This window comes from Bufo bufo, chromosome 4 (genome assembly GCF_905171765.1).
Source record: "Bufo bufo chromosome 4, aBufBuf1.1, whole genome shotgun sequence".
Taxonomy (NCBI): Eukaryota; Metazoa; Chordata; class Amphibia; order Anura; family Bufonidae; genus Bufo; species Bufo bufo.
The window spans coordinates 292654982-292671550 of record NC_053392.1 but is presented as its reverse complement, the minus strand read 5'-3'; the positions used below and the strand labels follow the sequence as shown (position 1 = coordinate 292671550).

At 41.5% G+C, this 16569-nt stretch overlaps 1 protein-coding gene across 1 annotated transcript in view; it reads left to right on the top strand.

The window, feature by feature from the left end:
- Positions 1–13840, top strand: part of ELOVL4 (ELOVL fatty acid elongase 4) — a 46586-nt gene extending 32746 nt beyond the window's left edge. Inside the window, exons 5-6 of the mRNA XM_040428686.1 lie at positions 1629–1756; positions 10793–13840. Coding sequence (XP_040284620.1) covers positions 1629–1756; positions 10793–11221 — 557 coding nt within the window. The 3' untranslated portion in view covers positions 11222–13840. The remainder of the gene's footprint in view (positions 1–1628; positions 1757–10792) is intronic.
- The last annotated feature ends 2729 nt before the right edge of the window (positions 13841–16569 follow it).

Below are 16569 nucleotides of genomic sequence, written 5' to 3'. Positions count from 1 at the left end.
AAAAAAAAAGACAAACTCTTCCAGACTGCCCTATATAGGACTGGTATATTACAGCAGAAGCATGTACAGGTGAAACTCGAAAAATTAGAATATCGTGCAAAAGTTCATTTATTTCAGTAATGCAACTTAAAAGGTGAAGCTAACATATGAGAGACTCATTACATGCAAAGTGAGATATTTCAAGCCTTTATTTGTTATAATTTGGATGATTATGGCTTATAGCTTATGTAACCCCAAAGTCACAATTTCAGGTACCCTTTGCTCAGGGGGTATGGATTATTAGCTGACTAGACTGTGACACTTTGAGCCTTTTCACAATATTCTAATTTTAATCTGCATTAATGCAATTCCTTTTAAGTTGCATTACTGAAATAAATGGACTTTTGCCCAATATTCAAATTTTTGGAGTTTTACCTGTACCTTACACTGTGCTACAAAAAAGAGAATAAAGGGAACTAGACAATATACATCACATTAATGGCTGATCGATTGCACCCAGTTTAATACTTTACAAGTAGTGGTAGGTTGTCCGGGCAGAGGCTCAATTAGGTTGTCCTTTCTATACAGTTCTTCCTGAAATCAAAGCCTCCCCGATGGACCCAACTGATGAAAATCGCAACAATCTGCTGATTGCCAGCAGCCACTCGCTGCAGTATCACAGTCTAGAAAATAGTGATTTAAAGGGCATCTGTCAGCAGATTTGTACTTATGAAACTGACTGACCTGTTACATGTGCACTTGGCAGCTGAAGGCATCTGTGTTGGTCCCATGTTCATATGTGCCCGCATTGCTGAGAAAAATGATGTTTTATTATATGCAAATGAGCCTCTAGGAGCAATGGGGGTGTTGCCATTACTCCTAGAGACTCAGCTCTCTCTGGAACTGCTGCACCCTCTGCACTGTGATTAACAGGGCCAGGCAGTGTGAATGTGACCGCTCCTGGCGCTGTCAAAGTGCAGGGGGAGCGGCAGTTGCAGACAGAGCGGAGCCTCCAGGTGTAACGACAACACCCCCATTGCTCCTAGAGGCTCGTTTGCATATAATAAATCTTCATTTTTCTCAGCAATGCGGACACAATGTTCCATCGATCATACTGGTTGGGCCCCCAGTGATCATACATTCATTATCCATCTTTTAGATAGGTAATAAATGTATTTAGTAAAAACCCCTTCCTCATATCGATGGTTTTTCTTACCACACTATTCCCATGTCCTTTGATGTATAAATCCGCGAGTTCTCAGATTTAGGGCTCATGCATACAAATGTTGTTGGCTGGTGCCCGTAATGCGGCCTTCATAATGGGTTCGCCATCGAGAAGGTGGGGTGCGGAATGGAAGCACTACGGAGTGCTTCAGTGGGTTATCTGTCCGTGCCTCCGCACCACAAAAAAAAATTGAACGTTTTCTATCTTTCTGCAGTGCGGACGGGTCACAGACCCAGCCATGTTGCCCGTGCATTGGGGACTGCAGTTTGTGGTCCCCAATGCACGTTACTGGCAGCACACGTTCGTGTGCATGAGCCCTTAGTGTTATGCTACGAATAGCAAAGATGGGAATACCCCTTTAAAGCAGAGCTGTGATTAAATGGCTTGGTGTTCTCTGATATATTTGTGTCTCATTATTTTCCAGCCTTCTTTGGTGCACATATGAACGCCTTGGTCCATGTGGTGATGTACCTGTATTATGGCTTAGCTGCCTGTGGTCCCCATCTCCAGAAGTATCTCTGGTGGAAACGATATTTGACAATTTTGCAATTGGTAAAATATTTTTTCTTTTTTCCAGTTTCTACAAAGCGACACTGAATTATTAATAACATCCATGTAGTGTGTCATATTATATACAGAGGTCTCTTTTTCCACCTCCTTGGCTTATCTGTTAGGAATATCCTGCTTTCTTGTTTTCAGGGAACATATGACGTATCATGACAGCACAGGGAGACAATACTATCTGTAGGCAGAAGTAGTAAGGTGACCACCATGTAGTCACTGTGCTGTCACCATGGCTGCTTAATGTAAAGGCAAAGAGGATAGCACTGTTCAAGTAGATGTGGAAGGTCTGGATCATACAGGAGGCAGGGCATCACAGGGACCCTGGAAGAAAGGTTCTGGATGGCGCTACCTTTCTCAGGGCGATCTCCCTACATTACATAATGTTTTCAGAGGTAATATTTACGTGTACCTAAATATTTGAATATGCTTTAAAACGTATTCTAAATGTCATAAAATGAATATTTATAATATACCTTTTTACCTTTTCCTAATGAAATAAGCACATGAACGTCATGTGCCTATAGTGCTTGGGAACTGTACACCGCTGACCTTCAAAGGTTTAGGTACACTTTAAGGGACTTGTAGGCAGATCAAGCGACCTCATTATCCTGTCCGGTATTTTGTGGAGCGGCCCGCAAGCAAAATTGAGTATACATTAAAAGTTAAACTACAGTAGAACTTGTACATAAATGTTTATTCTCTCTCCAGTTAGAAAGGTACATGATGTAAATTGTAGCGAAGGTAATCTTCTTACCATTGGCGGTATTTGTCAATTATCCATTCCCTTCTGTGACGACACCCTGACCCAGCGTCTTATGTGTGGTCAGGACGTCAGGCACTCATAGGAATGAATGGAGAAACTGACTTCTGTCCACACATAAGACGCTGTGTCAGTAGGAGGGTGCTGGTCACTTGACATGGTGAGGACCAGAACAAGCCACTGGTAAGAAGATTTCCTTCACTACAATCGCACACCTTTCCAGTGGGCCAGAGAATAAATATTTTTTGAGAGTGCTTTTTTCACTTTTATCTTCCTATCCAATGACAGGAATGTGCTCGATCTAGTAGTGGTATACTATCAAACTGTCATCAAAGCATTGTATAGCTCAGGTGGCATTCGCCCCAGGGTTGGATAAGGCTTGCTGGTTGTCCCTGAGCGAAAAATCTGGTAGTCGCACCCCATAATTTTAACTGTGCATCCATGATTGTTCATAGCAGCACATTTTTGCCAGTATTACCAACAAAATTGTTTGGCTAATTAACAATCTATAACCTATATAATAACCCAGTGAAGCCACACAGAATTGCATAATACCTACATAGATATAGTGTATAGCCAAATTATTAATTACAGACAACCATCTCGTTAGCAAAAAGGTCTCTATTAGATACAGATATATATATAAAAAAAATGAAGAAAAAAAACATATACAAGGGAGTCCCCGCCATTACAGTGGGACAGAAAAAGTGAAAGAGGGACAACTGGAAAGAGACTAAATGTATAAAGTATATAAGGTGAGCACAAGAAACATATATTACCTAAGAAATAGGTGGTTGGAGCTCTACTACAGGTTGCACATATATATATAGAAGTGCATCAGTCATTATGGAGTCACGCACAGGTATATTCAATGTTAAAAGGTGATAAGGCATTCTTCAGATACATAAATGAAAAAAGGAAACTAAAACAAGGAATTACCAAATTAAAAACAAAAGAAGGAAGGTATATGGAAGAAGATAAAGAACTAGCTGACTGCCTCAATGAATACTTCTGTTCAGTTTTTACAAAGGAAAATGAAGGAAAAGGACCTCAGTTAGGAAGGAAGACTAATGAATCTTTTGATGCATGTGTCTTTACAGAGGAAGAGGTTCTAAGTCAGCTGTCTAAAATTAATACAAATAAGTCACAGGGCCTGATGGGATACACCCTAAGCTATTAAAAGAGCTTAGCGGTGAACTAGCAAAACCATTAACAGATTTATTTAACCAATTACTGGCAACAGGAGTCGTCCCAGAAGATTGGAAATTAGCGAATGTTGTGCCCATTCACAAGAAAGGTAGTAGGGAGGAATCGGGCAACTATAGGCCAGTAAGCCTGACATCAATAGTGGGGCAATTAATGGAAACCATACTTAAGGAGAGGATTGTGGAACATCTAAAATCCCATGGATTGAAAGATGAAAAACAGCATGGGTTTACTTCAGGGAGATCATGTCAAACTAATCTTATTGATTTTATTTGATTGGGTGACTAAAATAATAGATGGCGGAGGTGCAGTAGACATCGCTTATCTTGACTTTAGTAAGGCTTTTGATACTGTCCCACATAGAAGGCTTATCAATAAATTGCAGTCTTTGTGCTTTGACTCCCATATTGTTGAATGGATTAGGCAGTGGCTGAGGGACAGGCAACAGAGGGTTGTAGTCAATGGAGTATATTCAGACCATGGTCTTGTTACCAGTGGGGTACCTCAGGGATCTGTTCTGGGACCCATATTGTTTAATATCTTTATCAGCGAAATTGCAGAAGGCCTCGATGGTAAGGTGTGTCTTTTTGCTGGTGACACAAAGATTTGTAACAGGGTTGTTGTTCCTGGAGGGATACACCAAATGGAAAAGGATTTAGGAAAACTAGAGGAATGGTCAAAAATCTGGCAACTAAAATTTAATGTTGATAAGTTCAAGATAATGCACCTGGGGCGTAAAAACCCAAGAGCAGAATATAAAATCAGTGATACAGTCCTAACCTCAGTATCTGAGGAAAGGGATTTAGGGGTCATTATTTCAGAAGACTTAAAGGTAGGCAGACAATGTCATAGAGCAGCAGGAAATGCTAGCAGAATGCTTGAGTGTATAGGGAGAGGCATTACCAGTAGAAAGAGGGAGGTGCTCATGACGCTCTACAGAGCACTAGTGAGACCTCATTTGTAGTATTGTGCTCAGTACTGGAGACCATATCTCCAGAAGGATATTGATACTTTGGAGAGAGTTCAGAGAAGAGCTACTAAACTGGTACATGGATTGCAGGATAAAACTTACCAGGAAAGATTAAAGGACCTTAATATGTATAGCTTGGAAGAAAGACGAGACAGAGGGGATATGATAGAAACTTTTAAATACATAAAGGGAATCAACAAGGTAAAAGAGGAGAGAATATTTAAAAGAAGAAAAACTGCTACAAGAGGACATAGTTTTAAATTAGAGGGGCAAAGGTTTAAAAGTAATATCAGGAAGTATTACTTTACTGAGAGAGTAGTGGATGCATGGAATAGCCTTCCTGCAGAAGTGGTAGCTGCAAATACAGTGGAGGAGTTTAAGCATGCATGGGATAGGCATAAGGCCATCCTTCATATAAGATAAAGCCAGGGGCTATCCATAGTATTCAGTATATTGGGCAGACTAGATGGACCAAATGGTTCTTATCTGCCGACACATTCTATGTTCTATGTTAAACCTGTTGCAGTAAAATCACGAGGCAACCATATAGGGGAGAACCAAAAAACCTAAAACAGGCTTATCAATACATAAACAAAGTGTAATCACGCCTCTCATATTAAAAATAAAGTTCTTACGCTAGAGAAAGTGGAGGTAAACGGATCTCCACTACAGGCTTCTCATATACGAATATAAAAACTCGTAACACATTACACATTACAAAGTCACTCACAAGTGTAGTAAAATATATTACACTTGTAATAGTAAAATCATAAGGCAGCCATATAGGGGAGAGCCAGAGAAACCTCATACAATCTCACTGATACATGAACAGAGTATAATCACATCTCCTATACCAGTGTCCCTCACCTACCCAACGCTTTTCGCCGAATGGCTTCGTCAGGGGAAGTGAGGGACAGTGGGGTGGTTGCTTTATATATACGCACAATCTGTATTCAAGTGAAATCACCTGCATGGCGTCCACATTGTTTGAAAAACCATGCAGGGAAACAATCTATTTGAAAACCACTATGTGGAACCATGCCCTTAGACCCCTTGCAGACAAGCGTGTCCGGATTAGGTACGGATGCGTTGCGTCTGCGATCAGGGAAAATCGTGCGAGTGCGTACACAATTTCAGTCAGTTTTGACAGCGATTGCGTTGCTCTGTTTTTTTTGCGCAAGTGCAATGCGTTTTGCATGCGCGTGAGAAAAAACTGATTGTGGTACCCAGACCCGAATTTGGGGTTTGGGTTAGGTGTTGTGTAGATTTTATTATTTTCCTTATAACATGTTTATAATGGAAAATAATAGCATTCCTAATACAGAATGCTTACTAAAATGTGGCACAAGAGGTTAAAAAATGAAAAAATTAACTCCCCTCATCCTGCTGTTCGCGCAGCCGGCATCGTCTTCTTTCTTCTTCTTTCAGGACCTGCAAAAGGACCTTTGATGGGGTAATCCACGTGGTGAGCGCAATTACGTCATCAAAGGTCCTTTGGCAGGTCCTGAAAGAAGAAGCAAGAAGACGATGCCAGCTGCGCAATCAAGTGGATAAGGTGAGTTAATTTTATTTATTTTTTAACCCCTCGTGCCACATTTTAGTAAGCATTCTGTATTCGGAATGCTATTATTTTCTCTTATAACCATGTTATAAGGGAAAATAATACAGTAAATTGACTTTAATGGGGTTGCTCATCCCTATCATCTCCTAGCAACCATGCGTGAAAATCGCACCGCATCCGCACTTGTTTGCGGATGCTTGCGGTTTTCACGCAGATCCATTCATTTCTATAGAACAGGCATCCTCAAACTGCGGCCCTCCAGCTGTTGCAAAACTACAACTCCCAGCATGCCCGAACAGCCTACAGCAGGGCATTGTGGGAGTTGTAGTTTTACAACTGCTGGAGGGCCGCAGTTTGAGGATGCCTGCTATAGAACATGCTGCGATTTTCACGCAACGCACAAGTGATGCGTGAAAATCAACGCTCATCTGAACAGCCCCATTGAAGTGAATGGGTCCGGATTCAGTGTGGGTGCAATGCGTTCACCTCACACATTGCACCCGCACGGAATTCTCGCCCGTGTGAAAGGGGCCTTAGACATTAGTTATGCTGTTAACTACGGTAAGCAGCAGGCTAATCAGGCATTAGGAGAAATGACCAGTAGGTCAGCGTGAAAAAGGGCTACAAGCAATGGAGCAAATTTCCAAGAACAGCTCTGTTTCCACCCTTTTTTAAGTGGGTTGTGAAGACTTCTGTTGCTGTTTATTTTAGCAATGACTACTGCAAAATCGCAGGAAGATTTTGCCACAATTTTGTGGTTGCCGTTGCAGAACACCACAACACAACCACTTCTTGCACCACTGCTTTATTTTCTTGTCCGGCATTAGGATCATAAGTTCACACCACTAACAAACGAGGGGACAAATTATCTTCAGGTTTCATTCAGAAGGCAGACTTATGGTTAGATACCAAGCTAAGGCTACTTTCACATTAGTGTTTACATTTTCCGGTATTGAGACCTGGCAGAGGATCTCAATACCGGAGAAAAACGCTTCCGTTTTGTCCCCATTCATTGTCAATGGGGAAAAAACTGAACAGAATTGAATGCTCCAAAATGCAAAATGGATCCGGCATGACACACAATGCAAGTCAATGGGGACGGACACAATAGATTGACTTTCAGTGGTGTTCATGCCAGATCCGTCATTGCTGTTTTAAAGATAATACAACCGGATTTGTTCGTGACGGATCAGGCAAAAACGCAAGTGTGAATGTAGCAAAACCGTTAACAAGCTAGCAAAACCGTTAACAGATTTATTTAACCAATCATTAGTAACAGGAGTCGTCCCGGAAGATTGGAAATTGGCAAATGTCGTGCCCATTCACAAGAAAGGTAGTAGGGAGGAATCGAGCAACTATAGACCAGTGAGTCTGACATCAATAGTAGGCAAATTAATGGAAACCCTATTAAAGGATAGGATTGTGGAACATCTAAAATCCCATGGATTGCAAGATGAAAAACAACATGGGTTTACTTCAGGGAGATCATGTCAAACAAATCTTATAGATTTTTTTGACTGGGTGAATAAAATAATAGACGGTGGAGGTGCAGTAGACATCGCATATCTAGATTTTAGTAAGGCTTTTGACACTGTCCCACATAGAAGACTTATCAATAAACTGCAGTCATTGAGCATGGACTCCCATATTGTTGAGTGGATTAGGCAGTGGCTGAGTGACAGACAACAGAGGGTTGTAGTCAATGGAGAACATTCAAAACAAGGTAATGTTACCAGTGGGGTTCCACAGGGATCTGTACTGGGACCGATTTTGTTTAATATCTTCATAAGTGATATTGCAAAAGGCCTCGCTGGTAAGGTTTGTCTTTTTGCTGATGACACAAAGATATGTAACAGGGTTGATGTTCCTGGATGGAAACGCCAAATGGAAAAGGATTTAGGAAAACTAGAAGAATGGTCAGAACTCTGGAAACTGAAATTTAATGTGGATAAGTGCAAGATAATGCACCTGGGGCGTAAAAACCCAAGGGCAGAATATAGAATATTTGACACAGTCCTGACCTCAGTATCTGAGGAAAGGGATTTAGGAGTAATTATTTCAGAAGACTTAAAGGTGGGAAGACAATGTAATAGAGCAGCACGAAATGCCAGCAGAATGCTTGGATGTATAGGGAGAGGTATAAGCAGTAGAAAGAGTGAAGTGCTTATGCCGCTGTACAGAACACTGGTGAGACCTCACTTGGAGTATTGTGCGCAGTACTGGAGGCCATATCTCCAGAAGGATATAGATACTCTAGAGAGAGTTCAGAGAAGAGCTACTAAACTAGTACATGGATTGCAGGATAAAACTTACCAGGAAAGGTTAAAGGACCTTAATATGTATAGCTTGGAAGAAAGAAGAGACAGAGGGGATATGATAGAAACTTTTAAATACATAAAGGGAATCAACTCGGTAAAGGAGGAGAGCATATTTAAAAGAAGAAAAACTACCACAAGAGGACACAGTTTTAAATTAGAGGGGCAAAGGTTTAAAAGTAATATAAGGAAGTATTACTTTACTGAGAGAGTAGTGGATGCATGGAATAGCCTTCCTGCAGAAGTGGTAGCTGCAAATACAGTGAAGGGGTTTAAGCATGCATGGGATAGGCATAAGGCCATCCTTCATATAAGATAGGGCCGGGGGCTATCCATAGTATTCAGTATATTGGGCAGACTAGATGGGCCAAATGGTTCTTATCTGCCGACACATTCTATGTTTCTATGTTTCTAAGAACTTTCAGTCCCACATCCCCTTTTTGCAGTGTTTTTCAGCCCACTGGTTCTGGGCGGACAGTCTTTGCCTGGCCTGTGGATGCTTGCTTCCTCGCTGGTGCAAATAAGATGTGAGTGAGACGCTACACTAACGTCGGTATCACAACAGGTTTGGATCCATTACTAAAACCTGTAGGACATGGGAAAAATAGCGTCAGACTACATACATTTTCCTTCATTGCGATCCGCAAAACCCTGATACCGGCCGTGTGTGTTCCACATTTTGTGGAACGGAATGGCAAGCCCCTAATAGATCAGTCCTATCCTCGTCTGTAATGCGGACAATATCAGGACATGTTTTAATTCTTTTGCAGAACGGACACAGAAAAAAATACGTTTGTGTGCATGAGCCCTACAACAGTGCCAGCAAAGTGAATGAGATTTGACAAATTTCAAGTACACTTTGCTTTTTTCTTCCATGCAGAATTGACCTGCCGTTGGGGTTTTGAATCCGCGACATGTCCATTGTTTGTGCGATTCCGCACCTTATGTAGAGTGGTTTTCAGCATAGACTTCAGTGAAGCTGCATAACCACAAAATCTACACCAAAACCGCAATAAATAGTGCAGATTTATGTGCATTTTTTATGCAGTTTTTGGTGCAGACTTTCTGCGCACACATCTGCACCGTGCGCAGCTACTCTTAGACATGGTCAGGGGCAGGCAACATAGCTGCACGCTACCACTATACAGACAACAATATAGCCACCATACAGTGACATATAGCGGTCAGATAGGAGGCAATCACACTTTTCTGGTGCCCGTGGTGAAACTTAAATGGCAACTCCAACCCCCAATAAACTCCCGAGTGAACATATGCACACAAGCTTGTTTGGGTTCACATAATGCAAAATGTTATTTTTCATTTCTTTCATTCTGTTTTTAAAAAAAAAAAGAAAATCTGACAGCATAAAAATGTAGTGGAACGTGCAGCACTTGTGTGGCTTTTTTGGTGCCACCCTGTCTGCCTCCACAATATTTCCGCCATTTGTTTTGCTAAAGAAGTAAGATGAAACGTGCCTAACTCTATCGATCGTATAAATGTCTGCCTATTAGAAGTGATTAGATAGATAGATGGACATCCACACGGACAGATAGAGATTCTGAAAGTGCACATGCAAACATACATACTTACCACCTGCCCAGAGAGTCAAAGGCAGGTGGAAGAGGAAGACTGGATCCAGGGCTGGTCAGAGGTCACCTCCACCAGACATGATAGTTGCATGCTTTGTCTCTGCAGCCTGCCTCTTCCATCCTCCAGCTAGTCTCGACTGACCGCCTGCTGATATGGAAGAGTGGAGGCAGGAAATAAAGGACCCATAGGTCCTGCCTGTGATGGGGCATACTTGAATGATGACTCCATTCAGCCCTGATGATTCCAGACAGCTCAGGGGGAAGAGACACAGGCTGTGGCTTCTCTGACTCCAGAGGAAGGAATAACCGTGAGAGAGAGCACATACTGTAGATGAGTCTAAGTGCGGGGGGCTAATCTAACACTAAGAAGCTACACAACAGCAGTGGTCGTAAGTGGTGGAGGCCCCTGGGTGTGAGCCTTCAACATGGTTGGCCCACTTATGACTGAAGAAAACAATCAGTTTACAATCAGGATACCGCATACAGTGGTTATTAGAGGAACATGTAACAGTAGCACTACCCAGAACCAGACTTCCTATAAAATTCTTAGGATTTATTGTTGTATTTCTGTTAATATTTAATGTCTCTCCAATGTCGCCCATCTTTGGTTTGTTGATTTCTAGGTTCAGTTCCATGTCACCATTGGTCACACTGCCCTGTCTCTCTACATTGATTGCCCCTTCCCCAAATGGATGCACTGGGCGCTGATTGTATATGCAGTCACCTTCATTGTTCTCTTTGCAAACTTCTACTATCGGACATACAATGCACCAAAAGGATCAGCACGGAGTGGGAAGCCTGTCCAGAATGGAAAGTCGGTGACAAATGGAAAGTCGGTGACAAATGGAAAGTCGGTGACAAATGGAAAGTCGGTGACGAATGGAAAGTCGGTGGCAAATGGAAAATCGTTGACAAATGGAAAATCGGTGACCAATGGGAAATCGGTGGCAAATGGAGTAGTTAATAATGGTGCACTGAACAAACATGAAAACCACAAAGTGGGTGTAGAGAATGGAAGGAAGAGGAGGAGGGGGAAAGCAAAGCGAGAGTAATTAACCCCATGCCTTATTCTTTCTGGTGATCTGAATCCTCCACTCTTGAAGGAGACATCCCCTTTTAACTATACACACTTGATCAAGCGCTATAAAGCTGTTTAGGTTCCTGAATTGATTATTGGTATTATTTCCTTTCTAACGGAGCTTGATCTGTCTGTAATTATTCTTTCCAGCCTAGCGGGGCTCTATTTTTACTATTTCTCTGGAGGGAGGAATGGCAGCGTCTGTTGGCTCGTGCGCACTGAGGGAGTTCCTAGTGAATAATATGTTGTAGCAGCAAAGAGGATTCTCTAACCAGTAATTCAGATGATTAAGGAGGAGGCAGAAATCACTGCAAGCAAAATAAGCCAAGGGATCTTTCTATTCTTATTATAGTGTGTCACAATATTATGGCACATACTCCATGTTTAGCTGTGAGAATGATGTTATTATCTCTAATTGCTCCTAGAATACAAAAAACATGAGGGTGGAGTTTATCCAGAGCAAGAGCCGCGCACCGGACTCATTGAAATCACCTAAATTCTAACTTGGTTCAGTATTTACATGATCCTGCTGACAAGTACTCAGTCTAATTGATTTTAAGGACTGTGTCACGTGGGTTAATAAAATATACACTGACCCAATGTTTAGGTGTTAAATATGGTGGGTGCATAAACCACCCATGTAAATAATGGATATCCTTTCAGCTATATATATACCCTCCACCAGTTACAGCTTGGGTGACTAACATGCTCTTTGCACAGGCCAACTGAGCAGGGAATTACCTGGAGTGAGTTTTCATTCCCAATAATTGCCTGCTCATCAGATGAGGTGAGAGCTGCATTTACATGCACAAATTGTGTCCTCTGTATGGGGACAAGCGATTACTCTACACAGGATGACCTGCTGCCCAGAAACAATGATTTTGGGTGCCACAGCAACCATACTTTCACCCGGTGAACGAACAGTAAGTTAGCGAACATCAGTTGATATGTCTGTGTGCCTTTAGAGGTGCTAGTACGATAAGCCGCCAGGCTAATAGCAGTGGGCTCACCTTTTGTTACTCACTAGGTAAGCAGTAATTGGCTGTGTTCTGCTCTGTAAGCTATTTCCATATAATACTTGCTTCCAGTCTTCCTCTGATACTGGTAATCTAGGGGTGGCAGGTCTTCTTTAATAAAAAACCACCAAGTGTGCAACTGCTTCTAAATCGCATTCACTTTTCTAATTCTTTGACACGTTTGTTAACCACTTTGATAGATTAGCCCCAAAGTGGTTAAAGGGAACCTGTCAGCCGTTTTATGGTTCTAGGTTGTAACAGTTCCAGGGCATACCAACAAGTCCTGCCATTCGCGACCTCCCGACTCTCTCCGCCCCCTGCTGGTGTAGGAGAGAAGCTGTCAATCAGCAGCAGGTGGGTGGGGAGCGCCGGGGACTTGTGAATATCGGGACTCATCAGCATGCACTGGAGCTGTTTAATGCAAATCTTTAGCAAAACAACTAGGACAATAAAGAAAGTGATCCACTAAGGGGGATCTGTCACTAGTTAAGACACCATAAAACTGCTGACAGATACCCTTTAAAGGGGTTGTGCAGTCATATAACACTCGATAGATATATTTCCATAAAACTATTCAGTTACTAAAGTATTTTCACTTTGGTCTCCAACTCCCCATTCTGATCCCCAGACACGTGACCACAACATTCCAGAGTACACACATGCAGCATGACACTGCTTCTCTGTCACTTGTAGCCCCGTCCCCTTCGATGGCGCGTGCCTATCCTTTGAAGTCAGCTAGGCACCTACGAGTCTGAACACAGTTGCAGTGCACAGTCAATAATGTGACTTCCTAGAAGCCCCGCCGCCTTAGATGGAGCATATCTTCGCTCTGAGCTAGTGCCTGTTATTTTCAGCTGCGCAGGCACGCAGTGTTGTATACCACTGAGGCCAGTTATTGACTGCAGCGGTCATGTGTGATATATGGCCTGCAGTTAGGAGAACAAGGCCCGGCAGGGAGGGTGGATCGGCTGTGCTGGAATGGTGGGGTTTCCGGATAAGGTTTTTTTTTTTTTTTTAATGGCTGTTATACCTTTTTTTTTTTGTCTAGTTTTTGTATTGACATTTTAATACAAAACTATTGAACCTTTTCTATAACTATAGACAAACTAGTATAAAATAATTTGTTGATTTGTATTTTGACATACAATAAAGTATGTCATTCTAACCATTCTTTCAATACCTACATGAAGAAGGTCTCTCCAAGTCTGTCATATAGATTAGATATGTGGCAATTTGTAAAATGTTTTTTTTCTTTTGCTTTCTTTTTCCTATTGTGTAAAATCGTCCCAACCCACATTACTGTTTGAGTATATATATCATCTGGCACAGTCTGTACAAAACTTTGATTCATCTCCACCTACATGTGTTTTCATGTAAATCTATTGTCTTCTGTGATGTACAATGCATTTTGCTATTGGCTGTTGGTTATATTGGGGTGTCAATAAGGGGCTCTTGTTTTCTCAGCATGCCCTATCATATCTGCCCTTAGTGCCATTCTGTGAAGTAGGCAGGATAGGCACAATGCATATTTACTGTTTTTGTCCCTCAGTTTACATGACAAACAAAAGTTATGGTGCAGGAGAGAACTAGTGCTTGTATTGCTAATGTGAATAGCTTTAGGGTCAACATCCTGTGCTATGTTTCAATACAATATATCGTCATAGCAGGACAAGCTCTAAGTTCCCTGCAACCTAGAGGGAATTTAAGAACTTACTGCAAAAGCCCCCTCTAGTGGTGGTTACAGGCAGCTAGAATTTTTTTTAAATTATTATTTAATTATTACATTTGTCTATGCAGGGGGATTTGGACCTGTAATTGCTATAAAAATACAGGTCCAATCTTGCAAGCGATTTATTCTCTCCCATTAGAAAGGTACATGATGTAAATTGTAGTGAAGGTAATCTCTGTACTGTATTTGTGCGTTATCTACTTTGTTCTGGTCCTCAGATGTGTCATGTGACCAAATCTCTTGACATTCCCACACAGCGAATTAAAGGGGTTGTCCGGTACTAAACAGACATACATACATGTCTTACCTTTTCCACATGTTTCTAAAGCCCCGTTTTCTTATAGGAAATTCTTAGCCGGAAGTGAACTTTTCTTAGACTCAGTGACGTACCGGGTCCCTTGCAGAAGCGCTGAAGCCTCTTCTTTCGGCAGCTCACAGAGCCCGGTGGCGTCACCGGCACTGATGGGCGGGCTTTAGCGCTGCTCTAGCCAGTAAAACAGCTAGAGCAGCGCTAAAGCCCGCCCATCAGAGCTGGTGACGTCACCGAACACACTGTGTTATTGTAGACAAAAGTGTGTTATTGTAGACAAAAGAGCCTTTGCCCAGCGCAGAGGAGAGCATTAGAGCATGAACTGGTCCGATGCTCAAGTCAGGGGGGCTGCCTGGGTGAAAATAGAGGTTTGTCCGGGTTCAGCTCTGAACCCGGACAACCCCTAAAAGTGTGGACAGGAAGCCAGTTTCTGAATCTATTCATATTATAGCTTCATTGTTAGTCTCATAGGAATGAATATAGAAAGTGACTTACTGTCCTCCATCTGTAAAGAATAAATCAAGGCAACTGGATCTAGATATACCATGACCTGGATAAATGAGAACCTTCACAGACTTACTGTCCTCCAGACGCTGTGCCAGTTAGAGAGTCGGAGTGTCCGCCGCATGACACAGCTAAGGACCAGAAGGGAGCGGATATACAGCCATCGGTAAAGACATTACCTTTACTACAGTTTACATCATTTGCCTTTCTAACAAGCCAGAGAATAAAATATATAATGGGAGTGGGTCTTTAAGAAAGTAATTGATGCAGAATTTTGAAGCTATTACGATAAAAAGGTGGTTTTCATGGACATTCACCATAAGACAAGAGCAAGAGTACATGGCATGGTGATCTCTGTTTTCATATGAGGACTATGGGTTTACTGTCAGCGATGTTCATTGTGCCTCCTTTTAAGTAGTACTATCTACTTGTGTGGTCCTCCGATCAAAAGTGACAGACCCTCTACATCTGAGTGTATTATCTGCTGTCTACAATTATTGTGCGTTGTTAACCATTTTCACTTGTCCTAATGTCTGTCTTACTGCTCGTTTTAGAATTAGAGGTTTTTAGAGATAAAGAAAAAAATATAGGGGGGTCATTTATCAAACTAGTGCAACCAGTCAGATTCCACCTTTCATTTCGGACAGCTCCTTTGGAAAATGAAAGGTGGAATCTGATTGGTTGCTATGGGCAACTAAGCCAGTTCTGCTTTACACCAGTTTGCTAAATGATCCCCATAATGTCTGCTTTAGTACAATAATAACCCTTTATTTGGTGCTTTTAAGTAATCTGATGAAAAATTTCAAAAATATTGTAGCGTGTGAAGAATAAGGCGCTCTGGTAATACTGGGTGTATCAATATGGACACTGTTAGGTTCAACATGAGGTGGCAGGAGAGATAAAGGACTTGAGCCATATCATTACACATGTGCTTTTTTTATTTGTCATAACATATAAGCACAGAGCATGAAATCTGATGGGTTAATTTATTAATATAAGTTCTCAGAGTAGGAGAGTAAAGTGTGGTATATATTTAATTGACTTATTTATTTTGCTCCAACTATCAGGGGATTTTGAATGTCTTGTTATGTAACGCTGTGTACTTTTATCTGGCGTCTGTCCATACATATATCATTTTTTGAATGTGATGATGAGGTTACAGCCCATATGGCATGCATGGGGTTAGAGGAATAAGCATGGGCTTCTATACAATCTATCGTAGAGGACTCTACACATATATAATAGGCTGTGTTTCTATGCTGGACATGATTCCATACTAATATTAGATAAGGTCAGCAAATAATATGTGACAAAAGATCCCCAGTATGTGCAAGCATACACACAAAAGGTGACCACATATTGTTTGCAATAAATCATATGCAATATTGCTATGTGACCGCATCTGAAGAAATCGCAGTGATTTTAAAGGGGTATTCCAGTTTTAATGATTACATTCATTTACATTATGTAGCGAATATGATGTGACACAATTTTCGATTATACATCTATTTAAAATGTCGTTTGCAGACCTTTATTATATCCATACAGTAGCCTCTGCCTAAAGAAAAAAATGGTATGGTCCATAATGGAGCTGTATAGTACTAAACATGGCGACAGTCATGTGAGCAATCATGTGACCTGGCTTTTAGTTAACTGCCTGGGTATCTAATAGATGAATTGCAGTGTATTGGGGCAGAACATGTACAGTATGTACGGAATGACTACCTGCAACATCAGGTCTCTGTGTCTGTATGGAAGTAGAT